Here is a 22,024-nt window from a genome sequence, read left to right on the forward strand (position 1 = left end):
TCTTCACACAGACCATCACAACATAATTATAGAGGAAAGCACAAAAACTGGAGTGACTCCAACATTGTCCATGGACTTTACTAACCACTCGGATTTGTGTACAGAAACTGAAGCAAGGAAAGGACTGCTCCCTGCCAGAGCAGATGAGTCACACCAATTAAAGCAACAAGGAAAGCAGAAAATAGGGCAAAGTCATTCCTCTTGAAGGAATGGTGTCAATGAAAGCACAAAGTCTCATCTACACAAACACAGAGAAAGACAAGCGACAGGAATGGAACGTGAACTACTCTCAGCAAAGGATTTTTTAATAGTGATCAAAGCAAAAGCTCCCAATATACTAAAAAAAGCCACTTCAGATGCACTTATTTTTAGCATGCACTTCTTCCTGTAAGAGATCAAACTACAGCACTGAGGTCTCCAGGAGCCACTTGGAACCCAACCTACAGGACAAGGCTCAGATTTTGCTGAAGGAAAAGCAATGACTTGAGCCTTTCTGAAAGGGAATGAAGTAATGCTCAATGAAATGCAGCATCTTCTTTGCAAGTTAAAGAATTAAGTGGTCCTCCAGCTTTTCAGAAAATCATGTCTAGGACTAGACCTCCAGGTGAGTTGGACATTTGCAAACTTCTGTGTGTTCCCTTAGAAACAAGCAGTTTACAAAACAAGCCTCCATGTTATTACAGAATCTACACTGTGCCCAAGAAACTTAAAGTCTCAAACAATATGAATATTAAGAGACCTTATACTAAGTCAACAGCCAGGTACATTATTTAGATGTACCCAAGAAGTTTCACACACAAGCCTTAAGAAGGCATAAAATTTGAATTTCTGCTTTGAACCAAATCATCAAATTTGGGTTCAAACTTTGAGGAAGTTAGTAGAAAGGAAATACTTAAACAGAAGTTAACATAAACCACATACCACTGTTTTTCAGAATGGAAGCCTGGGCAAATACACGTAGCACTAAACTTCAAGTTGTTTCCTTTAATATTTACAAAACTGGTTTTATTCTTAGTTTTTCAGAAAAATGGTTTAAAGTATTAGCACCTACATTGTAAATGACTCAAACTTAGATTTACACTTGAAATAAAGCCACAACGCAATCAGTTAAGTGAACTTATATTCTTCCATTTCTCAGTATTTCAGTAGAGCACCAAGAGGGAAAGAGCAACATGTGAGTAACCAGCAAGTGAGACACAGACCCAGGCACCTTCCTGGGACAGGATTCAGAAGGTCAGAGTTTTCCAGCACACTCCAAATCACCTCAGTTTTAGTTAGTTATAAGGTGGAAATTTCTATGCAAGTTTATAAAACCCATCCAGCTACATGTTAGTTTAATTAAACCACAGTTGACCTGAGATGCAATTAGAATTTTGACATTTTTCCATACTTAGTTCACAAGTTTATTATGAAAAACACTGCAGCTCTGTCCTGCAGTAACATTGTTTTACAGAAAAAAACAGTTCTGTTCAAAGTAATTCACTATCCTTGGACAATTACAAGGGACAATATGGTAGGGCAGAGTGGAAAAGGGAACTGAGTGCAGACAAAAAAAAAAAAAAAATCAATACAATTAAATTAAACAGTATTCCCTGAAAATAAAACAAACAAACAGTTTCAGAACAAATATGAGGCCTTGGTACTTATTTTAAAAATGTTCTTTAAGCTTCAATGATTGTTTGCTGCTACCCTTATCTACAGTCATGCTGAATAAAGCTATAGCTAAATGGAAAGTTAAATGTATTCACGAGGTGTTAATGTCTACATCTTATTATTTGCAGTCTCTCAGAGAAAGCAAAAGTAACTACAAATAGCGCTATGCCAGAAACTGGTTTCTTGACCAACAATGTTGCTTCAGCATGCAATGAACTGGTTCATTCTAAAGTGGTCACAGTTGTTGATGACAAGAGGCTTTGTACTGAATATGGCACGTCTTTTGGTCCATGTGAAAACAAAGTTTGAATGTTAAATATTTTCTGACACTTTGGAGTTACTGTTGCTCTTCCCATTTCCTTTAGGTCAACATATGGTTCATGGCAATACTGTACAGGTCTAAAATCTCTTTACAGGAAGTAGTCTGGGGTGCGACGAGTAACATGCGGTTCACCTCTGCGCGGCGCCGGGTCAAACTGCAAACTGAGAGCACAGACACAGTGAGAGCTCAGCCTTCACTCAGGTACTCTAGCCAGGAGTTACAGCACTGGTTTAACACAAGTGAGCCACTGCAAGTTTCATCAACCAAGTTAAGTCTACTCTTCCACTCCTGTTAGTATGTACTTTTAACCATCGCATTTTAAATTCTTCTTAGCATGAAATTAATTTTAGCTTTAAGACTCAAAGTGGTTGAACATTTATATCTATCAAAAAGTTAAAGTCTCCAACTATTATGCACAGTGCTTTTGCCCATTTACTAGTGAAGTTGCTGCTGCAGTAGTTAATTAGAAATGTCATTTAAAGACTGACACCCAACACCTGAAGAATTCAAAAGTGCCAAAAGTCTCCTGCCCAAGACTGACAGGAAAGCATTACCTTAGATGTCACAGACTACTCCTGCTCTCAAATCACATCCCTACACAGCAAGTCATTAAAATCCAGGTAGTTATACAAAGCAAAATTGAGGAGTCTCACTTTAATCTGACAGAAAAGATCTCAACAGCAACTGAGGCTTAACTCCAAGACTTTAAATGTGACTAACCCAACAATTCCACACTCACTCCACCTCCCAAAAGCTTAGAGAGAGGAAAAAACCCCATACTTGAACATAATTAAATGGGATCTTCAAATCACAGGCAACATAATTCTCATTTTTAGATATACTTACAAGGAGTATTTTAGAGTGTCATCAAGTTCCATAATTGCAGCCTGGTTGCCACAACGGTAACAATAGTTTGGAGCACTGAAAATTGTTACTACATTCCGATCATGGCACCAGTTGTACCCCTGGAGAGGAAGGAAAAAATAGTTCAGACAAGCAAGTTAATGTGCACAGCCCTCAGTGGCATTTGCAGGGTTACTTTAAATAAGATTAAGGCTGGATCTTTTTCCTCTTCTAGAGAAAAAGGGTAAAAAGGAATTTTGGCTTTCATAGCTTGCTTCCTACTAGCAAATATGAGCTAGGTATTAAAAAAAAAAACAACAAACCACCTAGCAATATTTCTCCATTGCATTAGCATTAAATAGTTAAAACAGCAATTCTGAAGTACACAATCCACTCAAGCTTCAACTTTGATCACCAAAACCAGACTCCAGACATACATTTAAAAATCTGAAGTGGTAGGAATAACCAGAGACCAAGAACAAAAGCACAAATCCAATCTAAAAAGAAAAATTACAACTTTTTTCCAATAGACACATATTTAAAAACCTTTTTATCTACACAGAAATCACATCTAGTACCAAAGCCTGGTTTGAGATACTGCTGTAAATTTTCAGGAAAACAAGGCCAAAAAAAGGTTACTCCACTGTGAAATTCCTTTAGTAGCATATGAATACTGCCAAGGTCAAGTTTCTGGAATACTCTTAGCTGGATCATCACCTGTCACAGAAGCATATGCACATCTCTGACACACAGAGCATGGAATAAATGGACCAAGGACACAGCCCAAAGTCTGAACACACAGGATGTCCTGCTCACCTCCATTACCAACTGATGAGCTCTTGAAACCAACGTAAGGCCATTAGCATGGTTAAAGGTTTCTGAAATATCCTGTCCAAATGTGTAACCTGCACCTCGAGGAGAAATTCCCCAACCACCACGATCATCTGGATCTGACCATAGCAAGTCACACATTGGACCCTGCAAGAGATGTAGATGATGTTTCAGAGGGGAAGTGCAAAGAACCAAAAGCAAACAAAACCCAAAAATACTTGCATGACCCCTGCACAACTCTTTGACACTAAATACGTTTGTTTCTTTAAGCAAGGACATGCCCCTCATTTTTCCTTTTAAAAAATCCAGAACAGGAAGACAACAGGCCCTTTAATATTGTTAAGTTGATTTGAATTTCATTTTCAGCCTGCAAGCTTAACCCCCCAATACATGCTGAATCATCAATCTCATTGGCTTAGAAAATTATTTTTCAGTACCTCATGGGGAACTTCCTGCAAACGATCAAGTGCTCTGATGTGATCCAGTGTATCTATAGATGGAGAGAGGCCACCATGTAGACAAAAAATCTGCAAGAGTTAGGAAACATTAGGTTTATTTGCATTAATCAGTGCAGTTTGAACAGTTTTGAATAAATTATGAGAAAATCTGCATGAGATTCCCTTAAAGATGAGAACTGACACAATGCAATGTTAAGAACTCCCTTTACAATCAAAACCACTCAACTTGGTCAAATATCAACATACCTGGCCATCCACCAAGGCAGTTAGAGGCAGGTAATCAAAAAGGTCTGTGAAGTATTTCCAAACATTTGCATTTCCATATTTCCTTAAACATTCATCATAGAAGCCATAAACTTGTGTGATTTGCCTGCTTTCATGGTTCCCTCGAAGAATTGTGATGCGTTCACGGTAACGGACCTAAACAGAAGAGCTGATTTTAGCACACCTATGAGCAATTTTCCCCAGAACAGAATTTGCAATCCTCAAGCCCTGCCACACAATAAACCATTCTGAAGATTATATAATAACCTTTAAGGGAAAAAAGGACTCATTCATTCCAATCTTCAACTGCCAATTACTTTTGAGATTAATTACAATTTGTATTTATTATTACTAAGGAACTTTGCTATACCTGTGCATTAAGCTGATCTCTCCAAGCAAATTCTTAAAGATTGCTACTCGGGTAAGTAAAAATAAACACTCATTTTAGATAAAGCTCAGGCTTGCACCTGAACATTTTTATAATTTTAAGAAGTGACTTAGAAAACAACAAAAGCCAAGAAGTCAGTTTCAGTAGCTCTAGTACCAATGCAGTGAAAAACATAACAGATATTAAGCGTAGTCAGGACAGTAATGATATATTTCATACAAGACTGTAAAGCTGAGAAAAGTTACCTTAAGAGCTACAAGCAATGTGACTGTTTCGACTGAATAATATCCTCTGTCAACATAGTCCCCCATAAACAAATAGTTTGTGTCTGGTGATTTGCCTCCAATTCTGAAAAGTTCCATGAGGTCGTGAAATTGTCCATGGACATCTCCACAGACTGTGACTGGACATCGCACTTCTTGTACGTTGGATTCTTTTGTCAAAATTTCTTTAGCCTGTAAAGCAAAAAAGCACAAACTGTGAGTTTGTCTATGAAGAGCTTTTTATTCAAGGCACACTCCACCACTTCCAACTCTGCTACCTGCTCTCTTTAGGAGCTTTTGTCCCTTCCTTCTCTGAAGCACTTGAGGGAGAAGTTTATCTTTACTTAAATGCCATTAAAACAGCATTTCACCTTATGAAACCTTGTATTAGTGATTAGTAGTTGCACGGCTGCTTTTCCTCCTTGAGGACAGCATCTGAAGCAAAACTTCAGACTTTCTACAGAAATGGTTCTGTGAAGCATAGAACAATCACCATCACTGCTGGAACTTTAAAAGTTTTCAAGTATTTTGAAAAATGGAAATCTAAAAATCCTGCCAACATCTTACTTCCAACAGCCCAAACTCAGACACAGCCAAAACACTTCAGTACATTGGCACTCACCTGTACAAACATCTTCAACCCACCTGCAAAGGCAGGGGCTCCTGCATGAAGCAGAATGAGAACAAACACCTACAGGCACCAGCAATTACAGAGCCATTACCTGTGCGAGTTCTCTCAACAAGTTTTGTGATTAAACACAGAATAATAACATCAAGCTGTGTCTTCATAAACCAAAACTGGCTAAGATGTTTGTAATCAACTTTTTTTCCCAAAAAACATTGTGTATATAAAAGTTGCAGACAAAGGTAATTTGTATGAAGAAGCACAGGCTAAATATAGCACCAGAAAGGTAATTCTGAAATAATGCAAGACAGTGGTTACAGTTTGTTCTCAGAACAGTCACCAGACACATGCCACAATGATTTGTTAAATCTAGAAGCTATTAGAAATATAAATAGTAACAAGTTTACTAGTTACCATCTACCAAGACTTCCCTCTTTTTCAAGTGTCAATGCTCCTATTCAAACAGGATCCTTTTTTACCTCATTAACACAATTACAAGAAAATACATAAAAATTATATTCTGTTCTATAACCCAAGTTGTCTACAAGAAAGTGGCTGACACTCCCACCCAAAAGTGGTGTCACTGTCCCACACACCATCCTGGCTGACCACCATGGTCACCACTTCAAACAGAAGCAACACCTAAGTTTAATGATGGAAACTCATGAAATTCAATGTTTCACTGCAAAGAAATGCAAAAATACAGCATGGCTAAGCACCCTGCATAACACAAAGCTTTAGATGTCACTCTGCAGACATTGCATTTACATAAAAGTCAGTCTCATATGACAGTTTCCACTTGCACTGTGCCCAGTACTAAAGATAGGTCTTTCCTGGCTGGTGGTCAATGCCTAAAGTGCAGATGTATTTTAAGATAGCCTGACTTGAGTTAATTTTAATGCAGTGACACTGACCGGATGTTTTGAAGGTGTTTTAACAGCTTTAGCCTCTTCTAATACTCTCCTACATTCAGAAGCATTAGCCAGCTTAGTTCTCCTTTAGACAGAGAACATCAGAGATGCTTACAGCACTTCAATATATATATATATATATATATATATATATATATATAAAACTTACTCTGTAATGAGAATGTTTCTATCACTGGATTTTCTTAGCACACTTGAAGCACTGCACAAAGAATGCAGCATTCATTTTTCATCAAAGGTATGCAGTGTTTGTGCTGAGAATGGCAGAGTTCTCAGCAATGGAGGTGTTGCATCCTCAGTTTCTGAAATATTAAATCACTCAGATACACACATGACCAAGCACAGAGAAGTCAGACAGCTACTCTGATGGGAAAAGACTGTTCCAGGTCAATCTGCAGAACAGCAACCTCTGTTTAAATCCTGCAGTGGAGGAATGCTGGTGCAGGGATTCCAACATTTCCATGTTTTAAAAGCAGTTTCATGCAACACTGTGTTATGAACTGTTTAGTTCATTTACAGTCTTCTGTCCCACAGTATTGGAAGTGGCACAGTGCTTAAACACTCAGCTCTATAAAAGAGCTTCAGCAAAGCTGAAGGTAGAAAAAATAACATCCTGAAAGCAAGCCACCAACAAGCAGTCTACTATCCCCCAAATAAATTCCTATTAAAAGGTAAAGTAAAAAAAAAAGCAATTTTAATATACCATAACACAATACAAACACAAGTTGGTAAGACAACAGTACATTTAACACTACAATTTCACAATATCAAATTGTGATCACTAATACTACTCCTGCAGGATCTGTGCTCCTGACCTTGCACTGATCTCACACAGCAACTCCACCTGGTTCCACTCCCTCTTTTTATTGATTCTTAAAGGTGCTGCTCACTCCCCCTACCCAACTCCCTCTCCAACAAATGGACTTCCCATCAACAGCTCTCCTACACTTCCTCAGGGAGAGGAGCAGCAGAGCTCTTCAGCAGAAGGCAGAAAACTCCCTGATCCAACCATCTGACAGAGGAGAACTAGGAAACACACACACACATCACAGCCTGAACTTCAAACACCCTGGGACCTATTGCCTCAAAGGACAATAGTGCAACAATGCAGTGTTTTGACATCAACATTTTGAAACATCCAGGCTTCACTGACTATCATCAGGAAAAACAATGATAAAATTCATCATCAGATTTTCCTGAGCACCTATTAATTCTTTTGTATCTCTGCCTTTTTTCAGTTCTCAACAATTCCTACTATTAAGACAGCCCTGAACTTCTCTACACCTCCAACACTTAAACTTTTTCACATAGAATACCACCACAAGTCAAACTTCTGTGGTGCAGGATACTTAAGCAAAAACTTGTTATCAACAACCTACCAGATTACAGTTCTAAAACCCTGCCTCTGAATCAGTTTAATTATTTTTTCAGCACTACACTCTCAAATTTCAAAATAAAGTGCAAACACATACAGAATAAGACTGCAAAGAACACATTACTTCAAGCTGATAAATGCTAATTTTACAGCCAATTACCAATGAAGTCAAAGACAACAAACAGCTCTGAGACAGTTATATGAGAAGAGTGTAAGAAGAACCAAGTGCAATGCTCTCAAACACTACTGCTGAGGTGGAAAGTCATATATTTTACTCAGAACAAAGTTCAAACAATAAGCAGTAAGTATCAAATACATTTCAGCTTAGTCATAATGACTGGAATTCATCTGACTTGATACTGGCTTACTCAGTCATTTCTCTGTAAAGTGAAAACTTGTACAATCCCAAAACTTAACAAGAATAAAACCAATATTAGTTTAAACACACAAGAAAACAACCAATTTTCACTTTACTATAAAAAGAGCAGCACTGCATAAAAACTCAACTAGTACTTAAGAATTAAACCATTCCTGGCCTGCTGCACATCATGTAAAGGCCCAGCTGAACAGCACCAAGCTGTTCTGGTGGCTCTGTTACAAAGCATATCTCTGCAAGGTGTTGGTCATAAAACACAAATATCAGCCTCACTGTTTTCAGACAGTACAAGATCCAAGTGTATGAACTGCCATAGATAAGAATTTTGAAAAAGATGACAAAGTCACTACCATATGATTTTCAGATCCTCAGTTTATTTAATGAGATGCACAGGTTGTATGCATGCAGATGTAGCTCTTATCTCCCCTGCTCCCTCCAAATCTTTTTATCCTATATGCCCCAAATTAGGGCTCAGAGTCGAGGGCCATAAAAGCCATGATCCACCAATTTTAGTTCCTCAACTCACTCTGTGCTGAGGACATGCAAGCTTCCCTCATGAGCAGTGTGCATCATCAACTTTGTCTACAGAAATAATTTCCAGTGATCCACTTCTACAAAATCCTCTGAATTAATCTGTACCCAAATTCCTCTGTGTTTCCAGAATATGCCAGATATTTCTTAATTACTCTGACCCCTTGTTAGGTCCCTACATTCTAGCATGAGCTCTGACAAGTCAGCCCAATTATCTACCATGAGAAACTCTGGGGCACACAGCAGTAAATAAGACCCAAACCAAAGAGTAAACATCACTGTATCTGTGTAGAATTGTAAATCAATGCGTGAAGCAGCACTATGAACCAGTCTTTAAAAGATTACCACTACTAACTCAGTAAAGAAAATACAACCATTATTTTGGTTAGACACCACAGCCCCAAAGTCAGGTTGCAGATGGTAAAATGTCATTCTTGGCAGACCAGAGCTCACACCTGAGCCCACCATGCTGTCCAGCAAAGTGTGTCATGACAAGCACCCACTGGAACCAAGCAATAGTTGTTTGTAGTTACCATAAAGATATTTTGATGAGATTGAAGACTTCAACCACACCCATAATTTCCTGTCACCAAGGTGCACAGGATGTGACTAAAGGCACAATGATCAGCTAATTGGGATGAATACTGGCTTCAGCTGTTCCATCATGACCTGGAAAAGGTTCCAGTTCCAAGCAAAGTCATCCATTACAGTCAGCAATTCTTCTGCAGAGTCAATGCTTTTCAATTTAAACATTTCCCCACTCCTCACAAGAGGAGGAAAGAGCAGGTTCAGACAAAAGATGGGCTTATTTTTTAAAAGCAAAAGGTGTTTTAATTCACTGACATTTTAAACAAAACTAGATAAATGAAGCCTCCAATAACACCCTGCTGTGAAGGAGGCATGGCAGTCAGATTACACATGACACAAATGGGAAACCGATTTATGCAATCCACTAAGGAGTTCAGTTCAGGAACAAAATTAAAATACAAAGCTCCCCATCAACATTTAATTATTTAGTATTCCAAAGTAAAACCAGGATTTCCATCCACATAGAAATACTGAGCAGCAAAATACTCTTGCCAGGACAGAAGTTGAGGCATCTGCTTTCTCTCTGGATTTGTGACTAGCACCTACACCTCCATTTCCAATCTCTTCTGTTCAGTGAGAAGACAGACCAGTTTAAATAGAAGATATCAGCCAACCAAAAGAGCAATCCCAATGCCAGGACTGCTGTAAGATTAAAATAAGACAATCCTTTATTGCCTGTAAATTCTAGAAGCCCTACAAGAAAACAAGCAAGCAACAAACTTCTGCCAAATAACCCTCCCTTCCTTTGTATTACAAAAGGACTGACAGCATTTGAAACCTTGATAGTCCCCTCACCATTTCCATCTGAAAAGTTCAGCAGCATTCTTGCCCTCAGAGGCAAAGCTGGAAGAAGGGGAAAGGCTGTTAATCAATCAGTAGTTGACAAAAGCAGCGAGGATAGGAAGAGGGTCTTCTGAAAGAACTCAGTGCCATTATTTTCATTCATACAGAAGATCTTAGTATCTTTAACTTTAAATTGAAGAAAAATAATCTAGGAAAAACTTCTTTAAAAAACATAAGTGAAATAACTCAGGAACCCTTATGCCTTCCCTGCCTCATGGAGCTCCAAGGAGCACAGCAATGACAGCAATGCAGGAAGCTGACCACTTACAGGGGTGTTTTTCAGTCCTCCTTGTAGAACAAGCTGTATTCATTCTGAATCATTACATTCACTTTAAAAAAAAAAAAAAGAAATAGGCTAAACCTATTCCCAAACTAGTTGTGCCTGATATCAACAAGTCCAGCTGCATGCAATGAACTCAGAAAATTCTCAACCCTTTTGTTCCAGTAACTCCAACACAGCTTGGCACAGTGATGCTACAGTTCAGGACACCAGTTGGAGGATGGCAGGTCAAACCTCAAGAAAAGAGTTTAGAACCAACCAGCAAACCAGAAACATCCAAACTGGAAGGCATTTTCAAAATATTCAGCAGAAATATTGGAGACCTAGTGAGTAACTGAGATCTAGTATTCACTCCTTAGTCAGGAATAAACTTTTTCCAGTGTAATATACACTACCTGAAAGAAAAGAACAGCATTACTGAATACAGGGTAGTGTTCAAGGGTCCCTAACCAGAGTGTAAACTCAATCCCTGCTCCTGTGATTCTCCTCACACAGATCTGCTGTACAAGGTCAGACACAGCCAGAAAGGTCTGGGTTTTGTGCTGGGGAAGGCAACCCAGGTGAGTAACTGGAAATGGCTCAGAAGCAGTCACAGAGCAGCACTGTCATCACATCTGAGGAAGCAACAGCCTCAGCACAGGCAGATTTGGAAGTGGACATCAGTCCTGCAGCCCTGTCCAGGTCTTCAGCCTCAAACTGGCAGAACTCAAGTAGGAATTTGCTCTGAATTGGGAGTGCTTCCTACTGTTAGCTTAAACTATGCCTAGAACAACACAAGTATCTTTCACTCCTACTTAATCACAAATAATATCGCAACTAAAAAGCAAAAACCCAAAGCCAAACATCTCACTGCTAGCACAACTCAATTTTTACAGAATTTACTAGAATTGAAAAAAAAGCAAACCCAGAAAGCTGCTGATGGTACAATCACTGGCACATTCAAGACTAAATTTCTATATGTACATCAAGATGTTGTATGTGAATCCAGACAAGGTGAGAAGGCTGGCTAGGCTGACTCTTCAAATGCCTTCTGTGAAAGAGACAATTTCCATTTTTCATTATCAACTGTAACAGAAAACAAACAAAATGAAACAACCAAAAAAACAAACCACTAGGAAACAAAATCCCACAACAAATCAGAACACTGGCCATCAAACAATTTTTTTAAAGTGTTCAAGAATAATCTAAAACAGTAATTTAAACATTACAAAAGGCTTTGTACACTACGCTTGGAACTCTCAGACACAGAAGGAGTAACTACATGGCACCACCAATGACTTGATCCCTTGGGATGTTCAACAGAGCAGCAAAGGAGCCCTGAACCCCTCTGGTCTCCCAGAGCCCAGGAACAGCTGCTGAGGGCCCTCCTGCCACTGGCAGCAGCTCCCTGGCTACAGAATCCAGAAGCCAGGGCACTGGCACGGCACAACTGCAACGCTGCACATTCCTCCTGTGCCAGGGGAACACAGAACCTGCCCAATGCACAGCCCACCACACAGGGCACAGCACACTCTCAGCACCTGGCAATTCTGTTGGGGCAGGTTTCTTGGCTGATTTACAGCAAGTTCAGACAGGAATAATAATGTTCACAACCATCTTAGTCTGAAGAATAGTTAGTTATACATGATGGATATAGGAATGCAAAAGCTAGCTAGTGGAAAAGCCCCTGCAAATGCAGCTGGAAACAGTTTAAAACATCCACTTCTGGCCAAAATAATCAGCTTAGAAAGGGAACTCCTGAACAGAACGGAATGTAGGAAGCAGAAGGGGACATCAGAAAAAGAGGTTGGACAGACAGCTCAGCTTAAAACACAGGAGTGAGATCCACAGAACATGTAAGTCTGATGTATTACAGGAACTGAACTTTGACTGCACAGGCATTTTTTGACCCAAAAGAAAGCTTCATCAGAAATGTCCTCTCAGAATTAAGTCACTCAACATAAGCAAAATGAGTTTGCATAACTCACACAGCTGCAGCGGGTAACTTTTGGTTACAGAACATCCAATTTGGCAGATCAGATGTTAAATTGAAAATTCTACAACAGGAAAAAAAATTAGAAAAATACACCATGAACAAGGTACATACCAGAGAACAGCACAGAACAGGCCCAGAAACACATTTACACTACAAAAATTAGCAATGGTGACAAATCAAAAAGCAAATGTAACCAACACCATTGCTACAGATCAAAAACTGCAGGAGTCAAACCTTGAATCAAGGTTTCTTGAATGCCTTTACCAGCATCAGCCCTTCACTTAGTTTAAAATATTTTGGCTAGCAGCACTATCTATTCAAAGTATTTCACAAGCAATTCAAGAACCCTGAAATGCTTTATACAGTATATAAGAACAAATACTCTTCCTTCTCTCCAAAAACTGGAGATGCCACACTCAAACTCACTAAATTACAGAGTAGTGTTCTTGAGGGAGTGGCTCTGACACCTCTGCCTACACCTGCACTAGATACTTTCTGCAACAACCAAAGCAAACTCTACCCAAAAATTCACCTCATTCCTCTGTGCAATTTTAGGCTGAGCAATGTGCCACACCCCCAGTTCCTGTGATAAAGGACATCTATACAGAGGAGACAAGAACATTTCCCTCCACTGTCACAAAGTAGGGGAAAGAAACTAAAGCAGCATCCTTCCACTCAATATGGCCAGTGGAAAAACTCTCACCTGGCAATAAAGGACTTCCTTTCACCTCTGCCAATAAACAATCCAGCACTAACAGGACAAACACAGCTGACACGTACCAGTAACTGGACTGGGTATATTTTGAGCACTTCTTTAGAACCTGCACTTCTCAAATGCTGAAGCAAAGCACAATGGGTCACTCAACTGATGGAGCATTAAACACACAGCACGTACCAAGCCCAGAATAATTTAACTGCCACTCAGAGGTTGATTATTTCAAATCATTTGTGAAAGTATAATGTATTATTCATGGTTACAAATTATTTCTAGACATCGAAGATGTTTCTGCCCAATTCCCACCACCACCATCACCCAGGTAACCAGGCTCACTGAAAGACACACCAAGAAAGTAACTGGGATGCTTTGGCCACACAATTATCATGTTCACAAAAAGCTGTTGAGTTCTTCAGGTATCAATTCTGAAATACAAGAGAGCCCTCAGGCTTATTCTTATTAGACAGGCACCAGTCTGCACACATGAAGCCCCAGCAGATCAAGAAATACTTGTCAGGGAGATCATCCAATCAAACAGTGGTACCAGGAAAAGCCCTTAATTTTTAAAAATCGTTTATTTTAACTAGCCCTAGCTGCAATTCAATGTGGTGAAGAACAACACTTTATACCTAGTAGGGTCTTTATCTGTCCTTTGGAACAATAGCTGCATTTGAGCACGTCCTTAAGCTAATCATGATGTGATTACATCCACAAAACTACTCAAACATTCCAAACAAAGAACAAGCCAGTGAGGTTTCTCAAAGTCAGTGCTGGGAACATGGAAACCCATTAAAGCAAGTGCTGTCCCTCAGCACAAAGGTACAGAGCTGAGCTCTCACCTCACTTCCATGAACACAACAGAGACAAGAAGATGGAAAACTCAAGAGTTCAAGGGCCTATTTCCAATGCCCTCCATCACCAAGCATGAAGAAACGGAACTACTCTTAGCAGAAAGTCCAAGTAAATCCACCTGTAGTTATCAGCAACAAATGAACTTTCCCTAACATCAGCACCCTGTGACTGAACTCTGCACAGTGCTGACCATACACCCAGCACACAGAATTGTCACCCCACCCAGAGCTCCCCCAGAGCCAGCCCAGCCAACATGAAGGCTCCTGCTAAATAATACTGGGATTGTGGAAATCTGCCATTCTCATGGTCTCTCATCTCAACACACGGTAGTCAGACACAAAGTTTTCTTTTCTTTTTTCCTTTACCATTATCCTGATGAGCATTACACATTTATCCATAAATACAGCTCATTTCTATTCTTCACTGGGAAAAAATGAAAATGTCATCTTGTGCAACACTGATGACTGGGACCGTATCTTCTGTGAGGAATTTCTAGTGGCATGCCTGCTTCTCACTGAACCAAAACCCCAATATACAGAAAGCTTTTTGTACATTCTACCTCCCTCATGGTCCTGCACGTTACCATACAGCCCCACAAAATGGGCCCATATGCACCCACTCCTGTGGGATTCAGGACCCAGCACCCTTCAGTTCACAAACGATGGCAAGTGAAGCACCTGCCTCTCACATAAAGCACTACAAGGAAGAAGCTGCACTGCCATCATTGGAGAGGCACGGGGACACAGCCAGGCGGTGACACTGCCTGCTTGCAACAGCCTTTAAAATACACAGCCTGGATCAAATGGAAACAGTGTTGAGTGGCTGGAATACAAGTGAACTAAAATCTGTATTGGAGCAAGAGCCAGTCTGGCCAAAATCACTGCAAGTTCTTTATTAAGTTCATAGACAGTCCTCTAAAAAAATTGCTTCCAAAACAACCTGATGTAGTATTTGAAAGCATGAGTCCTATTTTAAAATATTCTAGGGACTTTTTGTGGCAAGTACATAGGCTTCTTTAGAAGCCAGGACATCCATAACTTCATGTATTCCTTAATATCCAGTTCCCAAGAAATTCACAAATATTTCATCTTTCAGTCTAGAAAGAAATACATAAAACCATCAGTAACTAAAAAAAAAAAAAAAAAAAAGAGCCACTACCACCAACAACCCTCAGCTATGAGACTACATCCAGAATTAAAGTCAAGTGGAAAATGCCTCTGGATGCTACCAGAAGAAAATTTTCCCGAATTTCCAAACCACAATCTGTCCTAGGTTGGCTTTACAACCTTTCTAAGCTATGAATGTCTCAAGCAACACATTGCCCTGTAACATCCACGTCTCAAACCAACACCATAAAAATATGCAGTTATATAGGAACTCGAATGTTTATCCTGTGAATTTCATGAAACCCAGAACCTTATTGAGAGAAACCAAAGCCCCAAAGCTAATTTATCCTTCAATTAGCTATAAACGCGTCTGCGCTTATTCATATCACGAAAAATACAAGAAATAAATCAAAGCAGCAGCTCTTTACCGCGTGTGATTTCCAAGCACCTAACAGAAGCCTTTCTTTTCACTATAATAACGCAGGCTTTGGGGGGTTGATTTAACATTTTAACCGGGGGGGGTCTCTCGGGGGTCTCTCCCGAGGATCCATCGCGGCCGCGGCGCCATTTTAGGAGGCGCTGAGCAGGCGGGAGGCGGAGCCGAGGCTCCAGCACAGCCGAGGGGCCGCGGCTCGCCCGGCCCCGGCTCCCGGCCCGCTCCCCCCGCCGGGCCGCGCCAAGCCCCCGGCCCGCCCGAGGCCCCGCGCCCGCCCGACCGAGCGGCACCGCCCCGCCCGCAGCGCCCTGCCCGGCCCCGCCGCCGCCCGCAGCCCCTCGCTCCTCACCTTCTCGCAGAGGCTCTTCACCTGCCCCTCGGACAGCTGCTTGCACTCGTTGAGCTGCTCCACCCACTGGTCGAGCTCCTTGGTGAAGACCTTCTCCTCCATCCCGCTCTCCCCCTCCTCCTCCTCGTCCTCACCGGCTGCTGCTGCCGCACCGCCCTGCGGGCCCCTGCGATCCGCGCTCCCCACAGCGGCGGCGGCCGCGACGCGTCAGGGCGGGCGGGCGGGCGGGCGCGGGGAGAGGGCGGCCCGGGGCACTCCGGCTGCGGCAGCGCTGCCGCTCCTCGCTCCGCACCGTGTAATGGCCGCCGCTGCTGACGTCACCGCCCCGGCCCCACCGCGGGGAGGAGGACGCCGCGGGAGCTGAGGGCGCTTGCGCGGCGCCCGGGCGGGGCCGCGAGTGCGCTCTGAGGGGAGGGGGCGGGTGAGGGCGCCGAGCGCGCCCGCCATGCCCGCCTGCCTGTCCGCCCCGGGAGCGCGGGGTGGCTGTGCTTCGTCCCGGTCCTCCTTTCCGGGTCTTCTCCTGAACCCCTGGGGGCTGGCGCTCTCCCCGTGCCGGTGTCCGTTTGAGGGGCGCGGCGCAGCCCCGCCCGGTCGCAGCCGTGAGGCGGGAAACAGAGCTCTGCCGTGAGGGGTGGCCGGCATGGCGGTGCCAGCCCCTCCTGTGCCCGACTGCTGAGCGCCGGCTCCTCGCCTGCGAACTGCCTGCTGTGGGGTTGGGAGACGATGTTTGCAGGGGCTTTGTGTCGCTCCGCAGTGTTTGTGATTCTCCTTGCAGTTAATGCATATAGGTGTCCCCGAGGCTGGTGCCGGGGTCCTTGCAGTGACAGGACGAGGAGCACTCGCCGTAAAGTAAAACACAAAAAGTTCCACCACCACACGAGAAAGAACTTCACATTGTGGGTAGCAAAGCACTGGAACGGGCTGCCCAGAGAGGACGTGGAGTTTTCCTCTCTGGCGGCTTTCAGAACCGCCCTGGACACGTCCCTGTGTCATTGCTGCAGGGGACCCGGCCCTGGCCGATGGTCGGACTGGGGGTCTCAGAGCTCCATCCCAACACGAGCAGTTCCGTGATGCTGAGCCCGGTTACCGTGTCTGTCAGAGAAGTGGGGGGTGCTTGCTGGTGTTGGGTACTTTGAAATAAAGCTTTTCAGTTCTAAATCATGGGCATTAAACATTATCTTAATTGTACCACCAGGTAGTGCTGAGGTTAAAAAGGCTGTGCTGGATTTCTTTAAACAATTTATACTGAATGAGTTTGTGGAAGTCCACAGTTTATTATGACCTTTTTAGACAGAAGTAATGCATGAAGTGCAGCGTAAGTGTTCAGTAAAGGAAATTAGTGGTGGACCTTTCAGGAAACTTTCAGGAAGATGGTATTTTTTCAGGAAACTAGTGGTGACCTCAGCTATCTTACTGTGCTCAGACACTTGCTACCTAAGGGAAAGTATGTCAGTAAGACACTGATAACTTGCAATAAAAAAGAATATAGGAAATATGCAGAACCAATTTCTAATGAATTACGTATTTTATTGCAATCTGCATCTTAAATTATAGAGGAAGATTTCCCCTAAATAACTTACAAAAGGCATGAAATTATCAGTTTAATATTTTTTCACTTAAATGGGTCAAAATGTTGATAAAATATTGATTTGTTAATTTCAAGAGGGCACAATGACTTTTCCTAGTTAATTTGTATTAATTGTCCTGGTCATCACTTGCCTAATACGGAGTCTGACTTGTTAAATTCTTTGCCTACTATTGAAGGAAATTAAGAATTCCATAGTGAGCAAGGAGTGAGGAATGTTTGCTTTCATGGGTCAGTCTCGGTTTCTTGATGTCATACTCTCCTGCTAGACAAGTTGGTTTGAATTGCCTGACTTAGGTTTTGTTTATCTTCCAAAATAACTTGGCCATTCTTACACAGGTTCCCATCTTCAGATGACTTTAGTTTTGTGCTTAAAGTTGTAGAAGGAAAAGTACCATTCATTGAGAAGTGATAGGTTTCAAGAATTCATTCTGTAGCACATCTTCCCAAAACGGTCTTGAGCAAATATATGCAAAGAATATGAAACAATAACATCAACTCTTGTGTAATTTGCTAAGCTAGAGTTCATTTTCTTTAATAACTGTTGACTTTCTGGCATAGTTACATGTTTGAGGATCACACTGCAAACCATCTACACAAGCTGTGCTTTCCTCACACCTACCAGGTAAAATGTGGCAGGATTTCAGTTGCAGTTTTGTAGGCAAACAAGCCAAGTTTAAAGTTTCTTCCAGCTAGTGTGGATCAGGCTGGACACCTCACATATTAACAACCACTGCTGTCTTCAGAGCACTTGTGATGGTTCCCAACCCCACTGTTGGTTCCCAGGAGTGTAGTGGTAAAGAAAGGAACGTTTGTTTGAAAAGGCTCAGTCACAGCTCGTTTTCAGACAAACTCCACTTGGGAAGGGGTCAGTGATTCAGCGCTCCCTGCTTGCTGCTGAAAGCTGAAGCTGTGCCACTCACTGCAGGAGAATTCAGGACTCTGCAGAGGAAATTCAGGATCCATTTATCTAGACACTCACAGAGAAGGGGAAAGCTTTGGTTTCCATCTCCATTCCAAGCATTTGCTCTGTTTTTATCCTCGTACTCTTTTGAATTGTCTATATGTGAATCAGAAATCAGATCTCCTTCATCTCTCTGACTTGGGAATGACAATCAATAGTTTAGAGAATCACAGTTGCTCTTCTTAGATATTTATCTGAGCCTTCAAAGGAGAATGTAATAATGAAAGGATACGTGCTGTGTTGCATAAATTGGGTGTTTGTCAGGGCTTCAGATACACAGTAAGATTAAACTGTAACCTGTGTGATGGCAGTAATAAATCGTATTTAGTATGTGAATATATGCCAGGCATGTGTGTGGTTTGTACCTAGGGAGCTGTCTGGGTGAGGCTGCCCCGGTGAGTCAGGGGTATGGAGGCCACACTGCTGTGCTGACACCTGAGTCAGGGACCAATGTGTCACATGTGTGGCATTCTGGGGAGAGGTGAACTGGTCAGGCTGACTGCGCTTGTGTTTGCACACATCCAGCTCTAGGTTATTCAGGCTAGCCTATAGTGCCAACTCATTCTGTACTAGTCTGAAATTAATTGAAACTCATGGACCAGGGTGTCAGCAACTGCAATACTCTTATCAGTAACACCAACATTTCCATTGTACTATGAGACATCAGTGTTTAAATGCAGATTTATGTAGATTTATATCACACCGTCCAACTACACAACGTATTGTCAACTTAGCATTGTAGAGTAAGGAACACGTAAATTGGTTTCTTCACACTTGACTCTCTCTGAATATTTTAGTGATTCTAAATTATCCATCAATGCATGTCCAAAATGTCTGTTGCTATGGTTTTTTAATACTAAATGCAGAATTAAAGGGCTATGCAATACAATATAAAACTATACTTTACAATTTAAAAGCTATACAGTAGTGTAACAATGAGCTGCCACCTTTAGATGTAGGGCTGCCAACTTTGATTAACACATGTATTTCTGCAAGCAAAGAATATAGACACTGGTACATTAGTGTGGAAGTCAACTGCCTCCATGAGAAAAGGGACTTCTGATCAAATAAATTCAGAAGTACACACCATGTAGTCTCTTGCATATTCAGGTACTGGCCACTACTGGGTAAAATATATGTTTTGTGTCTTGATAGTCCCATTAAATCAGATAAGCCTGTCATCTTAAGTAGAACCATTGCAAAAGACCGAAAGAAAAACAGAACACTTTTACATCAGATATTTGTTACATCATCACAAATACTATTTCTGTGTATTTGACTAATTTCAGAGTCCAAATAGTACGTGACAAAATCAGTGACATCAGTAATACCACTATCAACAGTGGCCCACTCACTTCAATGGAATGGCTTCTGTAAAAGATAGAATCTCAGTATTAATCACCTTGTATACCACAAAACATTGTACTGAAATCTGCTAGTTCATCATTCACCCTCATGCTGTAGATAAAGCAGGAAGTGCAGTGCCTTACTGAAAGGAGAAATTACAGAGTAACCATGAAAATCACATTTTCAAATCACTATGGTTACAGATATTTCATAGTCAAGAGTCTTATAAAAGCTATGAATAGAGTGCTGATTCTCGAATGTTGGGGGCTTAATATTTTACAAATATTTTATGTCCTGCTCTCTCCCTGTGAGTGCAGGAACTCTGTGTCCAGCCTGGCTGGGTGGGAGCACTGGGGCAGTGGGTACATCCTTGTGCACCTCAGCACAGGGCCACGTTCCTCCTACCTATCATCTACCAGTTTTAATCTCTAGAATACTTGACAAACACTACCTCTGCCAGGACAAATACTGTCACTTTATCACCAGATGGACAAATACATGATTTCAGCCCGATCAGGAAACAGATACTGAAATCAACTCACTTTCCAAACATGACAGAAGCACTGAGAGTCGAGAGTAGAGACCCCAGTTCAATAGATACTTGTGCCCATCCTTAAATTCCTTCCTTTTAAACAGATAACATAAGCATCTGTGAAATGTCCTGCTAAGCTCATGCTGCGAGGCTGTAGGCTTGCTGATTGCTGGTGTAATGCTCTGATCAGCACAGCTTGTGTTACAAGTGCTTTCTTTGGAAAAACTCCCATTATTCAGTCCTTTCCATAAGCTATGTTTAAGTGCACAACAAATTATTAATACGTACAAGCAGTTGTCATGGAGATAATGTGATCCCAAATGCGTTTTTTGTAAGTGGCACAAACCTGGCACATCCCACATGCCTTGTATGGACAATTCCTACATAATGTTTCCTGTGTTAGATATGGGACAGATATGTATCTTTGCTTTTTATGCCAATACCCAATGGAGAAACCACTGCTTCTGCCTTTCAGATGGCTGGCTTTAGGAACATGAAAAATGTAGGACTTGTAAGATGTGGGGTTTTTTAAGCTGCAACATATTAAAAAGGGGCTGAACAACTAATTTCTGTGAAATCTCAAATACAATGCAACATCCAAATTATGGCTATAACCTCGCAGGATGTATTTTCTCTCCTCATCTTGGTCCACAGAATTATGCCAAAATGTAGCAATTAATCCAAAAGAAGGCAGCTGGCTAATGTAGCTGGGGAGGCTTCAGGGCCATAATGAGGATAGTTATCCTTAGAATGAGGCTGCTATCCTATTAAATGTCTATAAATTCCAGTGACATTTTGTTTAGGATTATCATAACATTTCTACTCTTTGACTGTGCCCTTGCAAAGTAGTTCATTGTGCACTTTGACCATTCTTACCTTTATTCTGCACCTCGTGTCTGGTCCTGGAGGTTGCTGCACTTCAGCCAGGCAACATCTGACTGTTGGAGCCATTCTGTACCTGTTTATTGGGGTGAATGAAGGAGATTCTCTGTATATTATAGCTGTTGCTTCTTTTTGCTTTTTTTCCCTGATATTTACTCATCAGTTAATATTACATTACAGTTACTGTCATAATGACCTTGAGCTGGGCCAAGCAGTTAAGCTACAGAAAGGCTGCACAAAAGAATTGCAGCAAGAAAACTTGAGTTATTGCTCCCTCACTTTCCTGCCCAGTGACTGTGTGTTCCTTTCATAGCACTGCCTCTGCCTTGTAGTGAAGGAGCATAAACTCAGCTGGGGAGTACCCATGACTGCTAGTGCATGTTCATATGATATCCGTGTTGGTTTGGAGATGTCACAAGTGTCTTGTGTGACAAAACAGGTCCACACAACCTGTTGAGAATGGCCTGGCTGAACTGCTGCCTTGGCCTCCATCTCAGCATCAGCTCTCAAGCCCAGTTCCAAGCAGTGCTGGCTGCTGATTCAATGCTTCCTCCGAAGAGAGAGCCTGGGGAAGGAAATTTTCTTGTGAAATCTCTTTGTGTATGTGCTAAAGGACAAAGGAGAAGTTCACTGCACAGGCACACTTAGATCCTGATTTTGCTTCACGGTGGTTAACAGTTGGGTTATTTGCAATAGCTAGTTACAAATAAGA

The 22,024-nt window shown here is 41.7% G+C and overlaps 1 protein-coding gene across 1 annotated transcript; it reads right to left on the reverse strand.

Moving 5' to 3' along the window:
- Positions 1-284: 284 nt before the first annotated feature.
- Positions 285-16,298, reverse strand: PPP2CA (protein phosphatase 2 catalytic subunit alpha). Its single transcript, XM_058815607.1, has 7 exons — positions 16,003-16,298; positions 5,005-5,214; positions 4,354-4,527; positions 4,087-4,176; positions 3,635-3,796; positions 2,822-2,940; positions 285-2,136 (listed from the first exon to the last, which is right to left on the reverse strand). The coding sequence occupies exons 1-7, from the start codon at positions 16,102-16,104 to the stop codon at positions 2,064-2,066; spliced, it is 930 nt and encodes a 309-aa protein (XP_058671590.1). The 5' UTR covers positions 16,105-16,298; the 3' UTR covers positions 285-2,063.
- Between the last annotated feature and the right edge of the window lie 5,726 nt (positions 16,299-22,024).

The sequence above is a fragment of the Ammospiza caudacuta genome, chromosome 16, assembly GCF_027887145.1.
Source record: "Ammospiza caudacuta isolate bAmmCau1 chromosome 16, bAmmCau1.pri, whole genome shotgun sequence".
Classification (NCBI taxonomy): domain Eukaryota; kingdom Metazoa; phylum Chordata; class Aves; order Passeriformes; family Passerellidae; genus Ammospiza; species Ammospiza caudacuta.

Bases quoted from the DNA above. Each gene is read 5' to 3' on its own strand.
- PPP2CA (XM_058815607.1), bottom strand. From the start codon at position 16,104: ATGGAGGAGAAGGTCTTCACCAAGGAGCTCGACCAGTGGGTGGAGCAG. The intron at 4,528-5,004 runs GTAACTTTTCTC...TCTTCTGTTTAG, and splicing joins CATTGCTTGTAGCTCTTAAG to GTCCGTTACCGTGAACGCAT. The intron at 2,137-2,821 runs GTAAGTATATCT...CTGTGCTCTCAG, and splicing joins GACACTCTAAAATACTCCTT to TTTGCAGTTTGACCCGGCGC.